The sequence below is a fragment of the Ustilago hordei genome (assembly GCF_900519145.1).
Source record: "Ustilago hordei strain Uho2 genome assembly, contig: UHO2_contig_03, whole genome shotgun sequence".
Taxonomy (NCBI): Eukaryota; Fungi; Basidiomycota; class Ustilaginomycetes; order Ustilaginales; family Ustilaginaceae; genus Ustilago; species Ustilago hordei.
Window position 1 is genome coordinate 91,300 of NW_024545288.1, and position 13,465 is coordinate 104,764.

At 48.6% G+C, this 13,465-nt stretch overlaps 4 protein-coding genes across 4 annotated transcripts; 3 read left to right on the plus strand and 1 right to left on the minus strand.

The window, feature by feature from the left end:
* Window positions 1-518: 518 nt before the first annotated feature.
* Window positions 519-1,739, plus strand: UHO2_01648 (putative MCA1 - Metacaspase; the record flags this gene model as incomplete). The annotated part of the gene is made up of 1 exon (XM_041559085.1): window positions 519-1,739. The coding sequence occupies one exon, from the start codon at window positions 519-521 to the stop codon at window positions 1,737-1,739; it is 1,221 nt and encodes a 406-aa protein (XP_041415019.1).
* A 642-nt stretch (window positions 1,740-2,381) lies between these two features.
* On the plus strand, window positions 2,382-4,046 carry UHO2_01649 (uncharacterized protein; the record flags this gene model as incomplete). The annotated part of the gene is made up of 1 exon (XM_041559086.1): window positions 2,382-4,046. One exon carries the CDS (start codon window positions 2,382-2,384, stop codon window positions 4,044-4,046), a length of 1,665 nt encoding a protein of 554 aa, XP_041415020.1.
* Window positions 4,047-4,319: 273 nt separating this feature from the next.
* Window positions 4,320-5,471, minus strand: UHO2_01650 (uncharacterized protein; the record flags this gene model as incomplete). Its single annotated transcript, XM_041559087.1, has 1 exon — window positions 4,320-5,471. One exon carries the CDS (start codon window positions 5,469-5,471, stop codon window positions 4,320-4,322), a length of 1,152 nt encoding a protein of 383 aa, XP_041415021.1.
* A 989-nt stretch (window positions 5,472-6,460) lies between these two features.
* On the plus strand, window positions 6,461-6,673 carry UHO2_01651 (uncharacterized protein; the record flags this gene model as incomplete). The annotated part of the gene is made up of 1 exon (XM_041559088.1): window positions 6,461-6,673. One exon carries the CDS (start codon window positions 6,461-6,463, stop codon window positions 6,671-6,673), a length of 213 nt encoding a protein of 70 aa, XP_041415022.1.
* Between the last annotated feature and the right edge of the window lie 6,792 nt (window positions 6,674-13,465).

Sequence of the window (13,465 nt, forward strand, 5' to 3'; positions counted from 1 at the left end):
CTCCCTCTATCGTGAGAGCAAAGATGTCAACCGGCAAAGTGGAGAGGTAATGTAAGGAGCGTCCATCACACCTCCAGTTGCCAAATCAAGAACAAGTTGACATTCAACCAAAAAAAAATAAATAATAATAATATGTCGAAAGCTGCCGCCATCACGTGATCCCCCAGCCTCACTCACCCGTCCCTACAGACGAGATCAGTCGTACGATACAGAAAACAATGTTATGATGTCTGTTAGATTGCGAAAAATGCCATAGCTCGCTTCCAGCCTATGACACGCACGGTTGCTCGCTTGGTGGCTGCTGCTGCAGGGATAAGCTATGTAGTTTCGATGTTGCACTTGTTTTTTTCCCCTCATCATCATCATCATTGCTGCCTCGACTGCCACTACTTTGACCCGATTTCACGGCTGATTCGCAACACCTTGAGCGCAACAGCAGATCCTGTTCGGTCGCATCCTATCACCCAACTTGCCTTTCCTCCAACACAGCAAGTCTTAACATTGAAGAAATCGCAACAATGGCTTACCCAGGCCAAGGCGGACATCACTATCAGCAAAGCCATGGCGGCGGCGGAGGAGGAGGCGGTGGCTTCCCTGCCCCACCTCAAGGCTATGGTCAGCCAGGATATGGCTACGGTGCACCACCTCCCCCACAACAAATGTACCAGACTGGCGGCGGCTACCTTCCACCTTCGCATCCTCCTCCCGGTGGCGTCCAAGGTCAGATGGGTTACGGCTACAACCAGCCTTCCGGTCCCATCGGTCCACCGGAGTACGCCTCGAACCACGTCAACTTCCGTCCTCATGGTGGTATGATGGGCAACGTCCGATACGAGTATTCCTCCATGCAGGGTAAGCGGAAAGCTTTGCTCATTGGCATCAACTATTTCGGACAGAAGGGCGAACTTCGAGGATGCATCAACGACGTTCACAATGTCAACAACTTCTTGCGACAGCGCGGCTACAAGGATGACGATATGGTCGTGCTCACCGATGACCAGCGTGATCCACGCAGCATCCCGACGAGGCAAAACATGACAGCAGCCATGCACTGGCTCGTTCGAGGTGCCTCGGCGGGTGATGCGCTCTTCTTCCATTACTCTGGACACGGTGGCCAGGCTAAATCTTCGCAAGGTGACGAAGCGGACGGCTACAACGAGACAGTGATTCCGCTCGACTACCAACAAGCAGGGCAGATGGAAGACGACGAACTTCACGCCATTCTCGTTCGTCCTTTGCCAGTTGGTTGTCGTCTCACCGCCATCTTCGACTCGTGCCATTCTGGAACGGTTCTCGATCTCCCCTATGTCTACACCACCTCAGGTAACATCAAAGAGACCAGCGTCATGGCTGGTGTTGGAAAAGGTCTCATGGGCGCCGCAATGAATTACGCTAGAGGTGACGTGATGGGTATGGCCAAAGGTTTGCTCTCCACCTTGACTACAGCTAAGAACACCAATGGAGCCGAGGATATGACCAAGAAGACGCGTTCCAGCGGTGCAGATGTAGTCATGCTCTCCGGATGCAAGGATTCCCAGACGAGTGCAGATGCTACCGAGGCAGGTAAAGCTACGGGTGCCTGTTCGTTTGCCTTCTTGACAGTGATGAACCAGTATCAGCAACTGACCTACAAGCAGATGCTCAATGCTGTACGTGATGTACTGGCGAGCAAATACAGCCAAAAGCCTCAATTGAGCTCTTCCCATCCCATTGATATGGATCTGCTCTTCGTTCTTTGAAGCGCAGTGGCCAACACGGATGTTTGGTATTCCTTTGTCTTGTTAAACCGATGCTCTTCTGCCTACATCCTAGGCCATTCTGTGGGTCTGTAGCTTCACTGTCACCTATCGATCTGATGCCGCTAAAGCCGATCGAGGCTCCCACCACATTCTTTGCCCAGCTCAATATAGTATAGTGGTTTTGCTCAATAGCTTCAAGCCTGTGCTTAGACCATCGTCGACGACTGAGTGTCGATTTCCATTTGTAGCAAGTTGGGGCGTTGGCATGTTTTTGAGAGGAATGTAACATATATTGCTTACTAATGATGAGTTGTCCTTCCTCGGCCCACGGGTTGGTGAGCTCATGCTTATTAATCCTACAGACGCGTCACGTGAAGAATCTTGGGCGCGGTCCGAAAGCCGAGTTGGTTGTTGAGAATGTCGTTGCTTCCGAACCACCACCACCATCTTGCCGCTCCTCGACCTAGTGTCTCCTCCATAACTGCATTTCTGCTCGCAGCCAATTGGGAAGAGACTTATCTCAAGCTCAGCCATCTTGGGACACTACCACGATCATCATCATCTTCCCCTGCTCCCCATCTCTCGCAGCTTCGAGGTCAAGCAGCTTCTCTCAGACTCGAGAGCGAGAGTCTCGCCTCCAGGATGCTCGAATCCATCTTTGAGCCTATCGCCGATGCGGCCGGCGCTCCGATCGACTACATCAAGCTCTTTAGCTGTTTGCTCCTAGCATTTCCACTAGCTGCAGTCTTTCCATACCTCCCAAGTCCAGCAGCGAAACATTTCTACAGCATAGGAGTATCGTTCATCTTCCTTGTGCCTCTTCTCAACCTCTGCTCTGGTTTCCTCCAGCTGGTCGGCTCAGCTTTGCTGACTTACTACATCTGCATCTTCAAGGTCGGAGGCAAGAACATGCCTTGGCTCGTTTTCGCGCTGCAAATGGCTCATCTCACCTACAACCACGCTGTGCGCAAGTTTGGCGGCATCCCACTCTCCACGATTGAAATTACGGCCATGCAGATGGTAGCGGTGATGAACTTGTCCACTTTTGCTTGGGATTGCTACGATGGTCAGATTCGCACCCAAGAGCAATGTGATGATGCGCAAAAGAAGAGTCGCATCACCGAGATGCCCTCTGTGCTGGAGTTTTTGGGTTATGCTTTCTACTTTCCTGGTGTTCTCATCGGTCCTTCCACCCGTTTCGTCGATTACCGAGCCTGGAGCACCGGCCAACTTTTCGCTTCTCCCAAAGGTAAGGAGAAAGCCATCGCGACCTCTGGCCCTGATTGCTACCCTCGCGGTCGCATCTTTGCCTCTCTCCGCCAACTCACCGCTGGCCTCGTCTTCATGGCTATCTACACCCTATTCGCCCCAGCTTACTCGTACGAAAAGCTCATCGGCCTTCACGGTGGACTCTCGCATCTCGCCTGGTACCAAAAACTCATCTGGATGCAAATCGCCGGCTTCATGGCCCGCACCAAATACTACGGCATCTGGTCACTCACCGATGGAGCTTGCATTCTATCGGGCCTCGGTTACAACGGTATCGATGGCCAAACGGGCCAAACGAAATGGAATCGATGTCGCAACATCGATATCCCCAAAATCGAATTCGCCAACAATTGGAAAGAACTTCTGGATCATTGGAACATGAACACCAATGTATGGCTCCGTAACAACGTCTACAAACGCATTGCTCGTCCAGGCAAGAAACCAGGATTCAAATCGACCATGACTACCTTTTTCACTTCCGCCTTCTGGCACGGATTGGAACCGGGTTACTATCTCTCTTTCATCCTTGCTGCTTTCATGCAATCTGCGGCCAAGATGTTAAGGAGACACCTTCGACCGATTTTCTTTGCTCAACCTAACGTTGCCAATCCCACCTTTTCCAACGTCTCGACTTACTCGCCTGAGCAGTTGCTGTATTGTATAGCGAGCGTGATCGTTTCGCAGCTTACGCTGAATTATGCGGTGGCGCCGTTTATGCTGTTGGAGTTGAAAGCTTCCATTGCGGCATGGAAGGCGGTTTACTTTTATGGACATGTGTTGACCTTTTTAGCGATCATGGCCTTCCAGAATGGCTTGGGAAACGCGTTGGATAGGAAGAGTGGCAACGTGAACAGTAAGAAGAGGGCGGAGGAGGGCGGGAGAGCTTTCGTCTCGGGCTTCACCACGCATACCGATTCGGATGCGGAGGCCTTATTGAGCAATAGAACGAGCAATGGTGGAGGCGGACGAGGTAAGAAGGATGCATTGGATGAAGAGGCGAAAGAGGTGACTGCGTTGGCTCCTGAGCCTATATCCTAAACGCAAACTCGGTTGACCAACATTGGCAACTCGTGCGTTGGCGAGAAGGAAGGATACGCTCTATTATCCTGTACGCCTCTGCAACCAGTTCGAGCATCGCTGCTCACTCTTAGTGCATACTTTGGCAAGGGAAAACAACGCACAGCGATAAGGTCGAGACAGAAATCAGCACGATCTGATGCAAATGAATGCTGTAATATCATAACAAGCAAGGAATGGTACTGTGCAACAGCCAGATTCATGTCGAAAGACAGTGTATCTTGCATGCTCGCTCTACTTGTCTTCCTTGGGCACAGGTTGAGGAACGTCCATGTGGTCGTCCCAGTTGATGTTATCCGCGGTTCCTTCGATCCTCTCTTTCATTGTTCCGAAGATGGCATCCCAGAGTCGGGTTTGTTTACCATAGTTGCCCGATTTTTTCCAGCCATTCCTGTGGTGGATATCGTGGTCCTCGAGACATAGCTCTGCTCCTACATACCGAAGGAACCAAGTTGCTGGGTTTTGGAAGTATCCTCGTAGTCCTGAATGGCCGGATGCTTCGATGAAGAGGATGTAACAAGTGCAGATCCACCATGTTGTGAAATTAATGCGCCACGTTAACCAAGCCATGATGGGAATGCCAACCATGTCAAAGAACTCCTGTTCGTGGTCAGCAAAGGCTCCTAATGCGGCAATCGGATGTTTGGTGGTATGATGCTTTCGATGCAAGCGCCACAGGAAGGGTACTTCGTGCATCAACCGATGGTACCAATAGAAGTAAAAGTCTACTGCAATCGCATAGATGGCCATGTTGACCGGAAGCATCAGCACCGTGTTCCAGGTAAACAAGCGTTCACTGGGCTTGTAGAGATAGGGAACAGCGATTACAGCTCGGGAAATAACGACCATGAATAAACCTATGGCCACCCTCCAAGTGTCAAGATCAGGTACGCCATCACGACCAGCGCTACCATCGAAAGTGCCGAACCTATCAGTCATCTGATTGCACCATGCAAAAACGCCAGCTCCAAACCAAACAAAGTAGGCCAAGTAATATACTGTTGCCATGTATACCGGTACTTGGATGCCTGTAAAGTGGGTAAAGAAAGCATGCGAAACGATGGGAGCTAGCGCACGGGGCAGTATAAGACGATGCATTTTCCAAATCGGAAACACAGGAACCGGTGCTGTTTTAGGATAAACAGGTGGCTTGGCAGGCCTTGCTTGAAGCGAATGACTGGGAGTAACACCGAGATGGACTAGCGAACGTTCGAAAAAGTCCCATTCAGAAGCTGGCTTGGCGTGCCAGGTTGAAGTCATTTTGCCCCGGTTGCCGCCTCTAACCGCAGTGCCCGAGGCCGAGGTGGTAAGATCGACGTCGGCTAAATCATCATTAGAGGTGTGGTTGGTGATGGTGGTGGTGGCGGTGGTGGTAGTGGACGACATCTTTGCGATAAACACCTCGTGAGAAAGGGGGAAGGTGGTGTTGACGAGCAGAGGCGAGGTATATATCCAAACCCTCCCTCTCCCCTCCCCCCCCCCCCCCCCACACACACAAAGCAACACCCACAGACCCACACACAGACCTTCACAAGGGCATGCTTCACAAGGGCATCCTTCACAAGAGCATGCCTCACAACGGCATCCGCGGTTGCGGCTCTGAGTTTTACCTTTACCTGGACGCAAGAATTCTTTGTTTGACAGCTCGTCCAGAAAACAAAAACGATGGTTTGGCGCGTGAAATTTCCCCAAAAAGGTCGCCGCCCAAAAGCTGTTGGAAAAAGAAAAGAAAAGAAGCCACAGCACAGCACAGTACAGCACAGCACAGTAGAATACAGCACAGCACACAAGCCAAGCGAGCCAAGTTCGGGTCGGTTAGTGTTCGTCGCTTCCTAACTCTCCTTGTGTGGTGGCACCTTGAACTCTTGCTTGATGACTAGCCCATCGTCACTGCTCCGTGTGCGCAGAGAGTATGCCTTTGAAAGCTGTCCATCTGCCTTCTGTGTCAAAGCCCAGGATTGTTGGCGCTCCTCTGCGAAAAGTGTCGCCATGCGTGTTAGATAGTGACCAACTTGGACGGTAGGACACCATTTGATTTCGCCTGGCGACTCATGACAATGACAAACGCTAAGTACAGATGGATGTGTATTGTTCCAGACGGCCTGTCTGAGCATGTGTCGGAAGCCCCTCACGGACCCTTTAATTCTCTCGCATGAATCCTCACTACCTTTTGTTCACTATCCTTTCCCTTTGATCACTATCGCTTCCCTTTGTAATTAGGAGCACACCCCCCCTTCACGTCTTAATTCCAAGCTTCCCTTCTAACCTACTTGAAGGCCCTAGGAAACACTTTATCAATAAAGTGGTTGCTACCCCTGGTGTGTAGTCATCTCTTTTCGCTTACCCTCTCATCTTCTCCACCCCTACCTTACGACATGTCAGCTCCTCTTCAGTCCAAGCTCAATCTGCAGTTCAATCTGTTCAAGGCCACAAACAACATAGAGTTTGCAAAGGTCAAGACTGCAATGCAGAACAGCCTTTACGGCCTCTCTGATAACATCAAAGTCCTTGGCAATGAGACAAAGTTGTTGATTGACGAGATCAACGGTAAGCTGGGTGCTTTCCCTACCCAGTTCACTGTCACATGACCTGCGCAGAAGGTCCTGTGCAGAAAGTTCTGAAGCAAGCTTTGGGTGTCGACAATCTGATTGGGCTAGTTGTGCATATAATTTGCAAGATCAATTGCAACCTGGGGTTTTGATTAATCTCACTGGAATTAATCAGAACAAGCTTATTCAGTATGTTTTACCAAAACATGCTGAACCAAGCCCCATCAGAACAGAACAAGTCAATCATCCACAAGGAAGCAACAGGAGGTTCAAGAAAGGGGGTTTCCAACACCAGAAGGTGAGGGAGGCATACAAGAAATAATCACACACAAAGAAGAGAACTGAGCTCAGCATCACACAGTTGGTTACCACTCAAGGGGACATGCTCACAGTCACATAGAGCCAGCCACAGGGGTGACCACATGATCAGGGAGCATGACAAGAAGGTCTCACACACAATCAAGCGATTCACACAATAAGGGATCAGAGGATGGTCACCAGTTAGGAGGAGGAAGAGCTGTGTCAAGGAGACCAGGAACTAACCCATGAGGAGGAGGAGGAGGAGGAGCAGTGTCAAAGAAGTTGACATGCACCAGGAGAATAGGAGCAAGGAGATGAAGAACATCAAGCAGCAGCACTACAAACACTTGTGCTGTATCAGGGAGTTGTACCCTATATCAATCCCCAAACCAAAGTGTTACAGATGTGCCAGATAGCTGTCAGAGGTCTTGCGCCTGAAACCTGTTATCTGTAGTAGAACCGTGTCACAGGGTCAGTGGATCAGCATATGAAGTGTGTGCCAAATTGATCTACAGCAATCATTGGGAATCGACAATCTAATTGGGTTGGTAGCACATATGGCTTGTGAGACCAATCAAGTTCTGGGATCCTGATTAATCTTGCAAGGATCAATCAGAATCAGCCTGATCAGCATGTCTCAGCAAGTTGGCCATCACGAGCAAGCATTGAGAGATTCAGGAAGGAGGATACTGGCAATAGAGAAGCATATGGAGATAACCACATGCAGGAGTGGGGACCGAGCTCAGCATCACACAGATGGTTGTCACAGGGTCGGCTGGCCAGCGCAAGAGAGTATGCCAATTGATCAGCAGCAGTCATGGTAATGTTGCATAACGGAGCAGTATATGAAGGGTGTGCAGAAGATCAATATATGAAGGGTGCACCAGATTGATCAGAGCCAATAACCATTGGGGATCAATGAGATTAATGGGGTTGGCAGTGCATATGAATTATGAGATCAATCAAACTCTGGGAATCCAGATCAATCTCATGGGATCAGTCGGGATCAGTTGGATCAGCATGCCTCAACTAGTTGGCTGATATGAGCAAGTACTTGGAGCTGTGCCAATGTGACCACATGACCAAGGGGTTGGGTCATGAGGTTCAACAAGTGACTAAAGGGATTCACAAGACAAAGTCAAGATGGAGCTGTGCCAATGTGACCACATGACCAAGGGGTTTGGTCACAAGGTTCAACAAGTGGCCAAAAGGATTCACAAGATAAAGTTGAGAAGGAGCTGTGTCGAAAGGGGGCATCACACATCATCAGGCAGAAGGAGAGCATGAAGGCAAGAGGGCAGTGTTGCATAACCCTTATGCTGTGAAAACAGTAGGAGTGCAGTATCAATGGGATTGATGCCAGCAGGACAAGACAGTGCCAAACAGGGGACAAAGGCCCCTCAAGAGGAGCAGGATAGGTGTCATGGGCTATGCCAACTGAATGCATAAATACTCTCATTCTACCATAGCATACAAGTGGATCCCCATCCACTCTTTTATACTTACTTATTACTACTTACTTAGCTATGTACCATTGCAATAGCAGTGCTCTTGCAATGACTCTCAATGTGTGTGTTGTATCACTGTTAGTCAACAACTGTAGGTGGTGTTCTTCAACACTTGCAGTCCAGTCCCTCACTGTAGGCAGTGTTGCTTGACACCAGTGGTCCAGTCAGTTATTTTAGGTGGTGATTCACACCTGCAGTCCAGTAACTCCTGTCCTCTGTAGGCAATTAGCATATCGCAGTCCAGACAATGTCCAAGAGCATTATCAACAGTACTACAAACACTTGTACTGTAGGAGAGGGTGTATCACCCACTCACCAATGAACAAACATTTGTGCCACACAACTTCTGAACAGAGTGTTCAAGGCAGTCAGTTGAGACTTACCAGGTAGTGATGCTTGGTTACATTTAGGTGAAACATATTGAGTAGACCTTACTCAATCAAACTCAATATAACCCCCAAACCTAAGTCTCTGGCATGCGACCGCTTACAATGGTTACCACTCAAGGGGTACGTGTGTACAGCCACAGGGGACCGAGCACAGGGGCGACCACATGATCAAGGGGGCTTGGCAACAGGACTCGACAGGTGGTTAAGGGATTCACAAGATAAGGTCAAGGAGGTAGTTGCCAGTGAAGAGAGAAGGAGCTGTGTCAAGCAGACCAGGGATTGTCTATGAGGAGGAGGAGCTGTGTTGAAGGGGTCAACACACATCACCAGGCAAAGAAGAGTATGGAGGCAAAGGGGCAGTATCACACAAACCAATATGCTGTGTGAGCAGTAGAGGCACAGCATCAAAGGGAGTGACACCAGCAGGAGAGAGAGTGTCGAGAGGAGATGAAGGCCTCTCACAAGGAGTAGGAAAGGTGTCACAGGTGACACCAAGCAAATGCATAAATACTCTCATTCTACTATAGCATATGAGTGGATCCTCATCCACTCTACTCTATACTTTACATACTCTTTACTTGACTCATATTTACATATCATTGCAATAGCAGAGCTTTGCAATGACACCTCATATGTGTGTGTTGTATAACCATTAGGTGTCAACTGTAGGCAGTGTTACTCAACACCTGCAGTCCAGTCCCTTACTGTAGGCAGTGTTTTCTCGACATCTGCAGTCCAGTCAGTTATTGTAGGTGGTGTCCAACACCTGCAGTCCAGTAACTCCTGTCCTCTGTAGGTGATAAGCATATTGCAGTCCAGATGATGATTAGAGAGCATTAGCAACAGTACTATGAACACTCATACTGTAAGGAGAGTATACTACTCTCCCTCCAAAGAATAAATGGATGTGCCATGCAACCTCTGAATGGAGTGTTCAAGGTGGTCAGCTGAGACCTACCAGTATGAAGCTGTCTGGTTACATTTAGTCGAAACATCCTGAGTAGATCTTACTCGATTGTCCTCACCAATACCAATCAGAGACACCCAATCTGGTTTCAGGCATGCGACCGCTTACAAACCGCTTCTATTACAGATCCTGTCGAGATATGTGGTAAAGTACTGTGTAATATTATTTTGGTCAAGATCTGTCATAGAAGGCCTCTATGACTTTTCTTGCTTGAATATGTGATAGATTGATTGCTATTGCAGGTTTTGACTGACCACTGTGGACACTCTGTCCAGAGGTAGCTTGGCATGATCAATAATGATAGATGTATTGTGATGACACCAAGGTCTGGTGTGAGTAATGCTGTGGGCACCAACATAAGTGTCCAGTGTGTCAACTGAGTGCTTGAGGTGATCCCTGGACCACAGTTGGACAACTGCCTTTGGTTCTAATGATCGAGAGAGCTGGACTGCAGTGTGAACTGCCTTCAGTGTCAATCAATGTCAATGAGCAGTGATACAACACACATGCTACATAGAAGCAATGCTCTGCAATTGCTACTGTTGATGGAAGTACTAATGTATACTTGTGTGAAAGCTATAACTAGTAATATATGGTGTAGAGTGGATGGAGATCCACTCGCTATGACAAGGAGCATGGTTATATATCCACTCCTGCAATGTCGCCTGCAATGCTGCTCCTACTCTGGGAGGCCTTTTTGACACTGCTCCTCCTCCTCACCCCTCCTATCCTTTCCATCCATCTTGTGGTACTGTCTGTTGGTGCTGCTTCTCTCACCTTGTGCATATGGATGGCCCTCTTGCTGCTTCATCCTTGACAGGGGCCATTCTCACTTCATCTGGGTGGCAACTCATCTCCTCTCTTCATCTCACCCACCCTCCTGGTCCAAGTTCATCATTGGGTTGGTCCCCTGTTTCATAAGGGTGATGGACACAATGCCTATGACACCTTGTCCTGCTGTGTGGCTTGTGAGGATTGGCATGATCTTGCCAGCTTTGGCAAGATCTATTGTACAATCAAGATACTACTGGTTTTGGTGGGATTCATAGTAACATCCCACTTGTACTGATTTGGGCAAGATCTGTCATAGAGCCCCTCTACTACAGATCTTGATGAACTCTGCTGTAACCCTTATTTTGCCCAATACTGTGATTCCTGCACTCCTCTTCATATGACCTCCGTTCTTCCTGCTTCTGCGCATCCGGCCCTATGACAGATCTCAGCAAAATCTGTCAGGAGCCCACAACTCGAACAATTTCGCATTTGTGTGCACTGCGCATCTAATGCGTCTGCGCAGAAAAGCATGCCCAGGGTCTTCTGCGCAGACCCTGTGACACTTGGCATCAAATCTAACATCTCTGGAGATGTACATCTTTGAGTGATTGCTGGCATCCATGCATTTGTGAGCTGCATTGTGGAGATCAGGTATTCCAACCCAAAAGCATCTTTGCACATGTTGGCTGAGCTTCAATTTGTTCCTTCCATGTCTTGCAACCTTCACCCATACCACTGTGCCAAAGGTTTTGATGTTGTTCATTCTGACCTTTTGTCCAGACCAGAGTGTGTACAGCACCCTTCTGATGACCTTGGAGTAGGTGCAGTTTTGAATCCAGTTTGCATGGCAAATGGCTTCAGCCCAGAGTGATGCTGGCAGCATGGTGTCATGGGCCTGGATGCACAGAAAGCAGGAAGATCTGGCAAGTCATATGAAGGGAGCATGGGAATCAAGGAATTGGGCAGATCATGGGACTTGCAGTAGAGTTCACCAAGATTTGTAGGAGGAACAGCTCTAGGGCAGATCCCAGCTAGATTGGCACAAGCCATAATGGTATCATGAATCCTGCCAGAATCTGCAGTACACAAGATCATAGGACATATTCTGTGGAGATCAATGGCAAGGAGGATTGCATGATAAACAGAGTAGTGGCAAGGACAGCTGGGGTCACCACTGGATGAAGCAGGGGCCTTACATGGCATTGAAGTTGGTGCCAGCAGGTGGGTGCTGATGACAGGGAGTAATGAGAAGGGCAAGTCACCACCCAGATGAGGTGGGACTGACCCCTGATGGAGAGGAGGCAATGGGAGGCCCATCCATCCACAAGGGACAAGGAAGCAGTGCCAATGAGGAGCATTGCAAGGTGGATGGGGAGCATAAGGGGGACAAGGTGGAGGAGCAGTGTCATGGGTGATGCTACACAAAAGGTATATAACCATGTCCCCTGCCACAGCAAGTGGAGTGGATTGCTATCCACTCTACACCATACATAACTAGTTAACACTTCAGCATAAGTATACATTAGTTTCAGTCAGCAAAGTTGCAATCAAGTAGATTGCTTCCATTGTAGTGTGTGTGTTGTATCACCACTCACTGATGTCCAAAGGTGGTTCATAGCAAACCAGCAGTCTGGATAAAGATAGAACTGAAGGCAGTTGTCCACTGTGGTCCAGGGATCTCCTCAAGCATTCAGTTGACACACTGGTCACTCATGTTGGCAACATCAACAATCTCAATCACACCAGACCTTGGTGTCAGTATCAGTTCACAACAGTTATTGATTGTGCTGAGCTACCTCTGGACAGAGTGTCCACAGCAGTTAGTCAAAACCTGCAATAGCAAAATCACTACTACATCTTCAGGCAAGAAAAGTAATAGAGACATCTCTACTACATATCTCAACAAGGATTGTAATACACAGGATGTTACCACATATCTCAACAGGATCTGTAATAGATGTGTTCCTGTCACAGATATCAGGTTTTGGGCATGTAACCTCTGACACATGGCAGTGGCAAGCATCAGTTGGACTATATTCATGATTGTTTGGTTGGAGTGTTCAGCAAAGCTATTTTGCTGCAGTGTATAGGGTGCAGTCAACTGTTGGATTATTCCAAGCTGGCAGAGCATGGTCTTGAAGATGTTTGATGTATACTCTCTGCTGTTGTTGCTCTGGAAACCCCATTCAGAGGCCATGTGGCATGTCTGTAGACTAGGTTTGTCTTGCTATAGGATATAGATGTCTGTTGCAGCACAAGTGTTCTTAGTGCTGACCGTCATTTGATGATGGTTGATGGTATCTGGACTGCAATAACATTATTGCCTACAGATGGAGAGAGCCAAACCGCAGTGGAGACACTGCCTTTGGTTGATAGGACTGGACTGCAGTGAAGTACACTGCCTACAATTGACGTGCAACAGTGATACAACACATGTGCTTGGATGTCTCTGCAATGCACTGCAATTGCAACAATACAAAACAAAGTCAAGAGTAAGATAAGTAATGAGTAGAGTGGATGAGGTTCCACTCATATGCTATGGTGAGATGAGAGTATATATGTATTTTGTGCAGTATTGCCTGTGACACTGCCCCTCCTGCTCCTCCTGAGAATTGTGTCGACCTCCTTGACACTGCTCCTCCCCCTCTTGAGTAATGTGTTGATCTCCTTGAGACTACACTGCTTCCTCTCAAGCAGTGTGGCCATCTTTCAAACACTTCTCCTAGCTTGTGAATCCTCCTGACCAGGCGGTCGCCCCTATTGTCCACCTCTTGCTCCATTTGGTCGACCTCGTGATTACCCGGGTGTCCTGCTCCCTGTCCATGCGGTCGCCCTTATGACCATCCTCCTGCTCCATGTGTCATCTCTTTGACATGTGTGAAACCATTCCCTG